This window comes from Bactrocera latifrons, unplaced genomic scaffold, assembly GCF_001853355.1.
Source record: "Bactrocera latifrons isolate USDA-ARS-PBARC rearing strain unplaced genomic scaffold, ASM185335v1 scaffold_79, whole genome shotgun sequence".
Lineage (NCBI taxonomy): Eukaryota > Metazoa > Arthropoda > Insecta > Diptera > Tephritidae > Bactrocera > Bactrocera latifrons.
Genome location: NW_017537478.1, coordinates 1,197,744 through 1,210,960, shown reverse-complemented (window position 1 = coordinate 1,210,960; position 13,217 = coordinate 1,197,744). Strand labels below are relative to the sequence as shown.

General features: G+C 32.9%; 3 protein-coding genes across 7 annotated transcripts in view; 2 read left to right on the top strand and 1 right to left on the bottom strand.

The window, feature by feature from the left end:
- The window catches only part of LOC108976621 (protein tramtrack, beta isoform), a 43,797-nt gene extending 36,482 nt beyond the window's left edge, over positions 1-7,315 (top strand). For 4 of the 5 annotated variants that reach the window (XM_018945847.1, XM_018945844.1, XM_018945845.1 and 1 more), the window contains exon 6: positions 5,515-7,315. In XM_018945847.1, the coding sequence (XP_018801392.1) occupies positions 5,515-7,184 (1,670 nt within the window). In that variant the 3' untranslated portion in view covers positions 7,185-7,315. Of the gene's footprint in view, positions 1-1,392; positions 1,806-1,880; positions 2,788-5,514 lie in introns of those variants that run through there. The other variant, XM_018945848.1, reaches the window with a different exon arrangement.
- Positions 7,316-10,183: 2,868 nt separating this feature from the next.
- LOC108976611 (cleavage stimulation factor subunit 1) lies at positions 10,184-11,943 on the bottom strand. The gene is made up of 3 exons (XM_018945829.1): positions 11,667-11,943; positions 10,746-11,610; positions 10,184-10,589 (listed from the first exon to the last, which is right to left on the bottom strand). The coding sequence occupies exons 1-3, from the start codon at positions 11,738-11,740 to the stop codon at positions 10,251-10,253; spliced, it is 1,278 nt and encodes a 425-aa protein (XP_018801374.1). The 5' UTR covers positions 11,741-11,943; the 3' UTR covers positions 10,184-10,250.
- Positions 11,944-12,129: 186 nt separating this feature from the next.
- Positions 12,130-13,067, top strand: LOC108976615 (nucleolar protein 16). Its single transcript, XM_018945833.1, has 3 exons — positions 12,130-12,341; positions 12,427-12,687; positions 12,755-13,067. The coding sequence occupies exons 1-3, from the start codon at positions 12,244-12,246 to the stop codon at positions 12,993-12,995; spliced, it is 600 nt and encodes a 199-aa protein (XP_018801378.1). The 5' UTR covers positions 12,130-12,243; the 3' UTR covers positions 12,996-13,067.
- Positions 13,068-13,217: the final 150 nt, after the last annotated feature.

Here is a 13,217-nt window from a genome sequence, read left to right as displayed (position 1 = left end):
CATCGGAAAAGCTAAAAGGGATTTACGAAACTATTTCGAAATACATAGAAATTGATACCCCGACATAATCCATTTTGTTGTGTTGGGTGTAAAATCGTAGGCCATATGTGCGAATTAAACATAAATCAAAATATGAGTGAAATAAAAACAAGTGTAAATAAGGAAATAATTCATAAAACTCGTAACTGCGCGTAGTATTTTCCCGTTGATCTTTTCGCGTAGTGTAAACGATGTAAGAGAACAGTTCAAAGGCCGCGACTCATTTCGTCGGCAGGTGAGTTTCAAAGTTTTATGAAAAGCTAAGAGAACGTAATGAAAGTATGATGCAAGAAACGCAAATAAAGCGAAAAGGAAAGTTTAAATTATAGCTTGAGTTAATTCGAACTGGCAGAGCTTAGGGATTCATGGCCGACGTAATGAATATGTTAATAAAGTGCGTATTAAAATTGTCTCAAACATTTGATAATACTGATTTTACCTATACAACATTTGTATGCGTTATAAAAAGAAAAAGAAAAACATAATTGACATTAAGAGAAAATTTAAAGCGTTTTATTAATATATTATATATTATATTTTTGCTATTACCAAATTGTTCTGTTACAAAACACGTTTATGTAACGTTTTATTTTGCTGCTGCACTCATTGATTTACGATTTTTTTTTCGTGATGACCGTTATTTTACAATAAGTGGAACAGTCATGTTTCGCTGAATTTTTACAAGCGTCAGATGCATCGATTTGTGTAAATGCGAAAATGCAATTCCGATACTCAGTAAAAAAGAAATACAAAAACAAACAACTGAGAATGGCTTGAAATCCCTATAGCTTTTCCGAAACGTTTTTAATCTTCTTCATTGGAACGCGTGCGTGTGACAAAACAAAAACAATTTGAAATTGTTACGATTTTTTTTACAGCAAAACGAATTTCCTTTCCGTTTTTGTTTGCTTTTACGTTGCATTATACATTCATACCATTAGGCGAAGAAAGCACACACATACAAATATAACCCATATGCATACATAATATGAACAAAATCACAACCATTCAAAAAGTAAAATAAATATAAAAGAAAAAGAATAAAGACCTACAATTTGACACCTTTATGGACCATGTAATAAAAAATTAGATAAGACACACTTAAATTGGAAAATAAATATTCGTCTCCGATAATTACCAATGAAACTGCCGTTTTCAAAAGTAGTTGATCGTCGTGAGACTATGTACTATTTCCATTACTATTTTTTCTTTTTAAGTGTAACTATACTCATTGCTTTTTAATTGAGCAACAAAATGATTTCTCTTGTTTGTATGTTTGTGTGTGTCTTCGTCTATCTTAAGCTAACAGATTTTTCTTACATGCAAACAACTAAACAATTCCCCAAATTTTAGATGGCAACGATAGCGACTGCGATGATCAAATGGACACCTCTTACATGGAACCCCAATTAATGCTCGACGAATACGATGAACCGGTCGAATTTAAGTTTGATCCTAATGCCACCAGCTCACCCTCACAACAGAATAACGCCATGGCTTTGGCTGCGCAAGCGCAACAACAGCAGATGGAACGCCAATTACTGCTCGCCCAACAAAAGAAACAACAGCTAATGGAGGCTGCAGGCATGAAATTTTCGGAGGCTTCCGCCAGCGGCGTGCCAGGCACCGTAACGCTACTTAACTCAATGGTCAGCATACCGAAACTGACACCCATCGGCAAAGTGTCAAAGTTAAAAGTGAATAAGCGCACCAAATTGAAGCAGAATGGCGTTAGCGGTGGCAATGTGGCTGGCACTGATGGCAAAGTAAGTTTAAATTAATGGATATTAAATTGCAGAAAGGATATTAATGAGCGTACTTTGTTAACATTTTTTTTTTAGAATTACCCCAGCGATTATGTAGATATGTTCAATGTCAATTACATTGGCGCCAATGCGAATGCACTTCAAACACCCAGCCAATCGAATAAATTGAAGGGTGCTTTGAGCGGCAACTCTACCACATCCGCCAACGTTTCCTCACCTTCGGCTAAAACCAAACTGAATACATCGGGTGGCGCGCTGCCAGCAGGCGAAACGGAAGGCTCCGTCCGCGATTACTGCACCAAAGAGGGTGAGCATACGTATCGTTGTAAGGTATGCTCTCGCGTCTACACACACATCAGCAACTTCTGTCGCCACTATGTGACATCACATAAACGCAACGTGAAAGTGTATCCCTGCCCCTTTTGCTACAAGGAATTCACACGCAAAGATAATATGACGGCGCACGTGAAGATCATACATAAAATCGAGAATCCCTCAACAGCGTTGGCCAATGCATCGGCAGTAGTGGCAGCAGCGGCCGCCGCTGGCATAACACCTTCATCAGCACCACAATCTGCAGCTGCGTCGACAGCGTCTACACCTACGCCACCCGATTTGTCCACGCAATGTTCAAATCAATCGGCAACAGGCGTGTCCACAACGATCGCATCGGCAGCATCGTCAACCTCATCTTCGTCGACATCGTCGACAACGTCATTAGCATTAGGCGCTGGACGTCTGCCTGAGGCGGCGACTGCGCAATAAACACGCCTAAAGCTTGTTAGAGACTATTAAATATAAAATAACAAAAAACAAAAGGACTAGCAATAACAAACTGGGTGTTGGTTACTCTTACATACAAATAAATTTGTATAAATCCATTTGTTCAATGCGGACAGTATACGTTGCTCGAAAAATTAAAGCAATGAGTGTGTCTAGGCTAAAATCAAACACCGACATGTTTAGACAAAGTGCGACTTTACAAAAAGCAAAAAGTAATGCAAAATATTTGAGGTATGTCAAGGACAAATTGGGCTGATAAATAGGCTTCCAAAATGCGTGAAATATTTGCTACGGTCAAAGCAAATCATAAGATTTTGCGCATTTTTAATTCGTTGATTTCCAAACTGCTTAAAATGCAGTTGACGACGTTCTAAACGTTGACAAAATGTAATAATTCGTTGTTTGTAATTATATTTTCTTTAGCTGTAATTTTAACTGCAATTGCAATTTATTTTTTGTTTTAATTATTTAGTTACAATTATTTGTTTCTATTAACTTTTTTTTATATTTTTGAGCTTAACTCGAAAATTACAAACATACACATTTACATGAATTTAAAAGAAAAAAACAAAAAACACTTATGTGTAATAGAAACTCGGGAATAATATTTCTGTTAATTACAGTTGATTATTAATTTGTATGTTTGACTTACAATTGTTTTCGCAAAATTGCCAGCAAAAACTTCTCAGATTTTTTTTTATCTAACATTTGACCGTTATCTGCAGTTGATTTTTCGAATGGATTTAASCCATTCACTCTTTATATGATTCTTTGCTAAACATAAGTTGTGCAATTTATTATTATTAAAATATTTTTCTTTATTATTTATTTAAATGGTTTTGTGTAATTTTAGTTTATTGAAAATAAAATATTTCACAATAATCCAATTGTTTGATGGCATTCAAATGCAAGTGGCCTTCTTTTAGTTTAGTAGTATATATAATTGCATATATAATATACATATGTATAAATCGGACCACATGTTAGCGACCACATGTCACTCGACGCTAACCAACTAATAGCACCGGTAGACACATACACATAAGCCTAATAAATAAATTCACATTTTACACACTTAGTTAATTTTACGTGTTTTTAACGCTAAAATATTTACAATGAATATTAAATGTAAAAATAAATTAATATTAAATATTATATAAATAAAAAAAAACTACCTTGTTGCCTTCAAATGAAGCTAGTTTAATATTATGTTTAATAAAATTACCTTTTGTGGTAAAAAAAAAACTAATTTAAAATAAAATACGTAACAATATTGCGAATTCTGTAAGGGGATCCCCGCAATTTTTGTTAATAAAAAATTATTTATGTTTAGAACATTAATTTACTATAAATATTTGTATTTTTATTCACACTGAAATATCAAAATATAAAAAAAATATCTTATTTATAAACAAACAGCAATAAAACGTTATAATTAAAAAATTAGAGAGCAAATATTTAGCGTATAAATGTATATAACTTATATTTATAATTTAATATATTATGTATTGTATTGCATATAATATGTATACATTTAAATCGGAGGCTTAAATTATCGCCAAAGAACTACAGATACAATAATTAATAATTTAAACTAAAGAGTACATTTTTATGCACATACACACACAAAGCGAATAAAAACCAACAGCTGAACGCTCACAATGTGAATTGTTTTTTTTTTTTTTTGTGCTGTTATAAAGACAATGTAAACAGTAGTTGGCTCTCGAACAAAAAGTGCACTTATATTGCAAAGTAAAATATACTACATAAATTTTTACAAAATATAAAACCAATATCAAATGATAATTGCAATAAAAATGTGAACATAAAAACACAACTGAGGCCTTTTCCTAAAATATTTTTCAATTTGTATGCGCGTATAAGCAGAAGCAACTTTGAAGTACGGAAAAATGTTTAATAACCACATAACGTAGTAGCGAACGATCTCCAACAAAACAGTAGTAAAATCTATTTATATACGTGCTAAAACCTTTCAAACTTTCTAAGCTTGTTTTGCAAAAAATTCTTTAAAATAGTAATATATGTTAAAATACGAAACATTTCTCTTATGGCATACAAATCAACATAAGGCAATCATAATATTACAAACTTTTAAGAGTAACTTTTTAACATTCTAAACACAAAATATTCAAACATTTACAAAATACTTAGTTTTTATTTATCTTATATTTAATATTTACTATATTTCTTCATCGTTTTTAGTGGTAGCTAGTGCAATTTAGTATATTATTTCATAACAAGTTAATTAATAACAAATATTAAAAAATTAATATAATCAATGATAATAATATATAAATAAAAAAAAACCTCACAACGTCAGCTCCTTCAATGGTTAAAACCTATTTTTATTGCTATATTGTAGCATATGCATACATACATTTACTATACAATGAAATGAAATATAAGTACATATATGGATATGTACATATATCAATATGATAATTAATAAAGAATTTTTGTTGCACTAAAAAAGAAAAACACAAACAAACGATTGAGTTTTAAATTTATAGCAGATATGGTTGTTTTTTGAAATTAGGCTTACCGCGCTAATTCAAATATGGGGTAATTTTCAAGTAGTTGACTCGGTAATATACAATTTTTCTTTTATTTATAATTTAATTTCTTATTATTTATAAATATAAAAAGATAAAAATATTTTTTAATTTTATAATTAATGAAAATATTTAAATTAATAAAATAAAATGCTAATGCTTTTGGAGGTTAGTTATCCAAAGCTTGCAAATCTTAGCATACAAAGGGTATATGATGCAATTTTATAAAAAAAAAAAAAATATTAGTTATTAAATTCGAAAATATTCACTCAAAATTTTATATATGTACCTTTGTATATACATATGAGTATTTTATTAAAATTTCTTCTATTTTTTTTTTTGTCTTCTTTTAGTGCAACTTATAAATGCATCACCCGAATTATCACAAAGGCTCTTTGGCTTGATGAAACCAGCAGTTACTGTCCAACCGCAACAACAACAACCAGCACAAAAGGATTCAAATGAATCTGCCGTCACGCAAACGTCACTGCTACAATGTAATGAACCACAAGAGGTTGCCACACATCTGCCCACGGTCTTGGGACTGAAAGTACGTAATGCAATGCAATTAACTGCTTCACCGCTACAACAACAGCAGCAACAACAGAGTGGCCCTCAGAACTCCAATTCACTGTTGAAGCAGCAATTGCGCGCTGGTTTAAAGGAAATATCAAATAATGCATCAAATGAAGCAATGGCCACTGGCAGCGCCGATTTTAGCTGTTCAGCACTACAATCGCTGGCAAGTGTCGCCGAACGTCAAACGCCGAATGCAATACAGCCCCCTTCTGCCAATAATTTGCACCACCAGTTCTTGTTACACATGGCCGCGAACCCGATGCTAAAGCCCACTGCTGATTTCTTTCGACAACCACAACAGCAAGAACAAACAACCACGCAAGACAACCACCAACAGCAATCACAAGGCAAACAACCGCAAACACAATCCCAACTGTTGCAGCATACAGCAGCCGTACAGCCGACACAATTACTCGAGCAGGAATTACAACGTGAGGACAGCATGTCGCCTACAAATATGGATCTTATACTCGATCATACTGATAAATCGGAGCCGGAATTAACGTTAGCGGATGAAACGGCCGGTCTAGAATACAAAAACAATGACATATCGCAAGAAAACAACGAGGATGCTGTTGCTATAACAACAATAACAATTGGCGATGGACCTGACAATGAGACCCTGAACGCACAAAGCACCACAGCAGCGATAACAACAACAAATGCACGTACAGGCTCCACAACCCGTCGCCCGGCGCAGCGACGGCGCATACGACGTAAAGCGCAATCCACAATCGACGATCAAGCTGAGCACTTGACAGAGATGTCCGTCCGTGGACTCGATCTGTTCCGTTATGCACGCATTAATGAGGGCGTCTATCAGTGTACCGAGTGTGCTAAAGAAGATTTGCAAAAGACTTTCAAGAACAAATACAGCTTCCAGCGGCATGCCTTCCTATATCACGAGGGAAAGGTGCGTAAGGTGTTTCCTTGCACGTTGTGTGGCAAGGAATTTTCACGTCCTGATAAGATGAAAAATCACTTAAAGATGGCGCATGAGAATTTTGTTGCACGCGACACCAGTAGCTTTAATCCACTAAACTATTTAATAACGGCGGCAACGGCCGAAGAAATGCAAACAGCTATATTTACCGCAAGCGCTGCTGCGCAACAACAACAACAGCAACATCAAAAACAACAACAAAGAACAATTGGTCAGGATGATTACTTGGGCAATGGTGTTAGTATTGTCAATACAACGCAGCGGGATCGTGGCAATTCGCGGTCTACGTCGCCGAACGCAGCAGCGGCATTGCTGAAATCGCAGAATGAATTGACCATCAAGAACGAGATTGTGATCTCACCTTCACCCTCACCCGAACCAAACATGTCGGTGCCCAGGAATGGCACAGCGCCATCGGCACTTGCTGTAGTAACAAAATCTACAAATATGTCCGTTTTGCAGGCGAAACGCATAACGCAAAGACTGGAAGAGGTGAATTAAGTTTAAATGAACTAAAATGCCACTAAATAATTATTAATAATTAGGTGTAGTCTGGTGTGTTTAAAAACACATTAATGTTTATTAAGTTTTAAACATTTATTTTTTTTTTTTTTGGTAGGCCGCAAAGTGCAAGAAATAGTATACAATAATAACTTTAATGGTTGTGTCGATATGGACGCGCAACTGAAAAGTCTGACTTATCTATAAAATAATGCACAAAAATCGACTCATTTACTTAAATACTTAGATACATAAATATTTTTAATGTAGTTAAGTATTTTACATATATGCTAATTTAAAAGCGAATTACTAGTGATAATAGCTAGAGTGGAAGGAAATGTTAACAAAATGCACAAACAAATAACTTGGCACAAATATGAGATTACAAGTTTGCGTACATATGTTACATACATACATATTAATTTAAATATTTCGAATAGTTTTTCTAAACAAAAATTATGAAGCACACAAACAAGGCCTTAAAAACATTGGGCATACATTTACTTGATGAATATACCTATAATATATATAAATTGAAAGAATTATATTTATATGAAAATTTTAAGCAATATTTAGTCATAAGTTTTAACATTATATAAGCATTTAATTTGTAAATAATCTAAGAGCCGTCCATTTTTATCCCTCAAATTAGACGCATACTTGCATATGAATGTATGTGCGTGCGCACATATATTGCTGCAATTATTAGTTAAAATGTAATTTATACTTAGAAATTTAATTTTCATGCACTTTTATTTATTTTATTAAACTCAGTTTATTTAATTTATTATATAAAAAGTTATATTATGTATTGTGTTGAAAATTTTCAACACTAAAATAGTCCATTGCCGTTGGCAGACTGCTAAGCTAGTGGTTTAAATAGTTTCGTTTGACAATGACTGCTCCTTATTTTCTTATGCCTAGTCTTAAAAGCCTTAAAATACGATTTTTTGTCTTAAGCAAGTTAATAGTAAATATTAATCTACAGAAATATTAGCTGATATTATATATATGCATAATTTCACAAGTATACATAAATATTTAGGTTTGTTGATTTCTGAAAAACACTATAAAGAAGGATTAAACATCACTACACACTTACGAAAACTCGTTTGTATATATAAAAAGGTCCGAATTGCATTACATGTATTTGTCTAGAAATTTGAGTCTGAGAAGTGTCAGTATATTTTTTTTATTATTAAACAGTTTCTGTTGAATATTTATATTTGATTCAACTCGTGCTATTTTTTATTCTCATTATGTACAATAATTCTTTCTTATCGGCACAGCCTTACGAATATGTTTGTATTTCATTTCATTTGCATAGGTATGCAAAAATTCTTTAATTATGATGGATTTACTGTATTAATTTAAGGGTTAGGTGGCCACTCTACCGGGCAAAAGATAATGTGCAGATTTAATAGTTTTCGTGATATAATCATTTATACACAGAAGAAAAATGAAGCACTATCAAGTTGAACCTCAAACTGATAAAATTTAATTTTGTAGGTTAATTTTGTTGACTATAATAAAAAAATTGTGCGATGCCTCTTTGATCCTTTTTTAAGCGCGTTGCATCGAACTTCTTGGTCACAATTTTTGTCTTGAAGCAAAACCAAAAAATCAACTTCATTAATCTACCTGAGAATACTCATAGAAGTATAATACGTAGAGAAATTTTAAAATATTGATTTCTTCAAAAATTATAGGCATTTGAACCTAAAAATTAAATTTTTAGTAAATTATTTCCTAATAAAATGGCCATAAAAAAGTTTTAATCAAACGAAATAAACTACGTTCTTCTATGCAAAATCCTATTCTAAAGATAATCCTGTGCCGGAGATCGACTTGCTGTATACCCTTAATATCGTTTGATATTTTTCTCACTACAAAACAATGAAGTAGTAATAGTTATGCGTAAAAACGATTTTTCGAAAATTCAGTAGCAGTTATAACCCTTCATTTAAATATTTCTTTCGAGTATGTTACTATTTTTAGAAATGTTTTGATTGTTACTAACATTTGCTTTTAACTATAATATATGGAAAAATTGTTATAACCCATAAAAGCCAGCAAAATAAATAATTTTTGCTACCATTCGTTAAAGCAAATTTATTAAAATTTCATTCAGAAAATTAATTTTGGCTATACAATTGTATGTTTTTTTACACATATTATTTATTTTTAAACCAAATTTTATATTATTAGCAAATTTTCCGGATAATGTTTGTTATTTGTGATCTTTTCTCAAGCTACTTGAAACTTACTTAATATTATGTATTTTTATATAACTTTATTATTTGTAAATATTATTTATCAAAATGTATTTAAGTTAATACTCAACAGCTAGTATCGCATATTAAAAGAAGTGAACTATTGCAAATATTTGACACATAAATAGATTAAGTTAAAACGCAAGACTTATGCAACAAATTTTATAGATTTATTTAAGCCACGCTCAATTATGAAACATGTAAAAAACACATTTTTCATTTGCATCGAAAGTTATATGTACTATTTACTGGAAGCTATATTTTAAAAGTTTTTTAGGATGTATGATAAAATAGATGCTCAAGACTTTTTCCAGTGATAGTTTTATTTTCAAAACAGCTAGTTTTGAACTCTCCACTCACTTTCAATTATTTAGGCAATTCAAGGCTTAAGCCAGCGCTAAAATATCAAAATGTATCTACCTAAATTAGATTTATTCAATAATGTAACTAAACTTTGTCACCTAATGTAGTTTAGGACTGAGAAATTGCAAAACTTTTGCATACATAATATAAATATATGCCTTTATACTTATTTCAAGCAAACATAACTATTTCATTTTTCTTTATTAACGGTATGGCTAGAAAAGCCATGAGTGTGAGTAGAAAAGGGAACAATTCCTTGCTTCTAAGCTATCCACTAATAATTTTTAAAAAACTGCAATTTAAAACAATTGTTCTTTTTTATATTTTTCATTAATATTTATATTTTTATAAATGAAATTCTTATATAATATACATATATCCGAACATAAACGGAATGAGTGCAAAATCTAAATTATTACAACAAACTAAATTACTGATTCGTTGAACGGCGATACCAGAAGCGTGCACGGAAATCATCTGAGCATGTTAAAAATGCCGGGGAGTTAGGTGAATGTGTTATAAAACGTACTGGACCATTATGGCCTAGTGACATCAAATTCAAACGACCACCGTTGCGAGAATTCCACGAACATAGTGAAGTGGTGGCTTCATCGGGAAAGAGTACATAATCTTCTGTGTGATTGAATACTGCCTGTGTATTGTGTTCCTGTTTGCCAGTAGTTCCAGCACCGGTGTATGTTTGTACTGGGCGACTGGTGCATAACTCCCATAAATAGACCAGTGAGTCTTTTCCAGATGAAAGCAAATACTGTGGAGAAAAGATTCAATACAGTTAATACAGTTTTGTTTGTGATAAACGGTATTTTGTCTAAGCACGATTTTAGGTTTGAATTTAGATTTTTTCCCTTCTTCGTTAGTTATTAGTTGTTAACGACCAATCTACAGTCAGCTTTATAATCATTACCTTTCCATTCATGGTGAATTCCAGTGAACAAATTTCTGCGCCCGCATGAGCCTCGGGTATGGTATTAATACAGCGTCCGCTGACTCCGTCCCATATTTTTATTGCACCATCTAAACTGCCCGTGGCATATAACTTCGCCGTTGGTGCAAATTTCACGCAGGTTACCGCAGCTTTATGTTGCTGCGACGGTATAGCACTCACAAAACATTGTGATGTGTGTACATCATAGACACGCAAAACAAAGTGTTCTGTGCCAATTGCCATATAATCACCGGTGGGATGAAATGACAAACAGGTTACGGGTTCGCAATCAGTGAAGACTTTATGCGCCTTTTTCACTGAAGGTTTGGCAATATCAAAAAGTTTTACGGTACCATCTCTTGAACCAGAAGCAAGTATATGTTCTTTAGGATGAAACTCCAAATAAGCTACTTCGTCTGTGTGGTCATAAAGCGTACGTATAACGGGATGTCCTTGTTGTTCACGACCCGGTTCTATGTCTTCTGGTGCCGATTTAGCCAACATGCGCTCGACATCTAAAATTTTTATACTTGCATCTACACTGCCTGTGGCAACAAGTGTACCATCATGACTAAATGCACCAGCACGACAAGACTGCTTATGTGAAGTAACGTAAGCAGTTTCATATGAAGCCGGTTCGGGCGCAAGGGCAGACGCCTCGGGCTCAAATTCTAAATCGATTCCAGGTAGAACGTCATCCTTAGGTGCAATTGGTTTTTCGGTAGTAGCCTGCATGCCGGCGATCATAACGTGTAATAAACGTTCACTGGGGGCGCATTCATCTGCTTTTACCAACATAGAAAGTTCCATTGCAAACTTCTCCAGTCCATCGTACATCAATTGACTGAATGGGAAACACAAATGTAAATTCCAAAATTGTGTAAAACTTTTTTTACTTACCTTATAATAAGTCTGTAAAGAATCTCACGGTTCTTTACTAGATTTCTGGGATCTAAAATCTCAATATCACGCATATTTCCTAATTTTTCACAATTCTCGAAAATAACTAGAAAATACAATTGTAGTTTTAGCTTGTACAGCTGTTTATAAAGCCGGCGGTTCTGGGAGCAATTCACAATTGAAATAGAATAGTTTTACCAACTTTTGTACTACCTTAGTTATATTATTTCCTTAAGATATGAAACAAAACAATATTCCAATGTTATAAACTTATTTTTATGGTAGCAAAGTCGTTAATTTTATTGCTAAAGTTATTATTATTAATAAGCCTATATTTTGTTTCCTTCGAGTGTTAACTCTAGAAATGAATTTAATTTGAAAGGCAGCACTGAAATAATTGTTATTGCATTCACAATAGCATAATATGACAATTTACTTAGACCAACACTTTATTTTTGTTTATTTCGGTTAAATGTCAGAAAAAAACTTTTAACAATAAACACGTGTAGTTAATTTACTATTCGTGCCTTAATTTTGTTTTATTAAGAAAAGTAATCATTCTGATCAGAAGAAAATAATGAAAATTCGTAAAAATCATCAGCGTAAGCGTTATCGCTACAATGTCAATAGAAAAACTATGAGAAAAACTCGTGAATCCACCGGGAAAATAAAGGAGTATGTATTGTCATAAACCTTAGAAGATTGATATATAATTTTCCTTGGTGCTGTAATTTAAATAATATATGTATATATTTTACAGTCCTGAAATGAAGAAACTCTGGATTGAAACAAAGCGTAATAAAAACTTCAACGAATTGGGTCTTTCTTCTGATCCCAATAAAACGGTACCAATTCCAAATTTCAAACAACACCGTCTAAAAGCCGTGAAAATAGTAAACGGTTTTATTGAGGAAGAAATAGATGACGAAGAACTGAATGAAAAAATAACAGATCGGCCAAGAGGCTATGTCATAGAACAATTAGAAGCGGACGCAACTGCGCCTAGAGAAAAGCTCCTAAGGTAATTTAAATTTATATTTACACACATGTTTTATTGCTATACGCTTCTAATTTTGAATTTTTCTTAGACTGCCTAAAAACTCAATAGACCATTTGAGTTACTTTCTGGACAAATATAAATTCAACTACAAAGATATGGTGGCAGATAGACGAAATTACTTACAATGGACATGGAAACAGTTCCGGATGAAAATAAAAAAATTTATGTCAATACCTGAACAGTTTGATGAATTTTTGAAACAAAGAAATTTAAAGACAGGCGTAAAGCCAGCGTGGGAAGAATATGATTCAGACAGTGAATGGAAGTAATTGTAAAAAACACTTATTGTTTAGTCAAATAAGGGTTAGTTTTAAATAAATTTTATAATAACTCAAAATAGATATAATTCGATTTTGAATTATAGTTTAAGCGACGTACATGTATTATATTTGTGTATTTTGCTGTAATGTTACCGTTTGAAAATTTATCCCTTTTAAGATACGCTACTATGAAATGAGGCTGCACTGTGAATTAGCACCTCTTTTTGGTAG

Excerpts from the sequence above, each read along its gene's own strand:
- LOC108976615 (XM_018945833.1), top strand. The coding sequence starts at position 12,244 with ATGAAAATTCGTAAAAATCATCAGCGTAAGCGTTATCGCTACAATGTC. Across the intron at positions 12,342-12,426 it reads TCCACCGGGAAAATAAAGGA|TCCTGAAATGAAGAAACTCT; the intron begins GTATGTATTGTC and ends TATATTTTACAG. Across the intron at positions 12,688-12,754 it reads CCTAGAGAAAAGCTCCTAAG|ACTGCCTAAAAACTCAATAG; the intron begins GTAATTTAAATT and ends AATTTTTCTTAG.
- LOC108976611 (XM_018945829.1), bottom strand. The coding sequence starts at position 11,740 with ATGCGTGATATTGAGATTTTAGATCCCAGAAATCTAGTAAAGAACCGT. Across the intron at positions 11,611-11,666 it reads CTTTACAGACTTATTATAAG|TCAATTGATGTACGATGGAC; the intron begins GTAAGTAAAAAA and ends TTTCCCATTCAG. Across the intron at positions 10,590-10,745 it reads AATTCACCATGAATGGAAAG|TATTTGCTTTCATCTGGAAA; the intron begins GTAATGATTATA and ends TTTTCTCCACAG.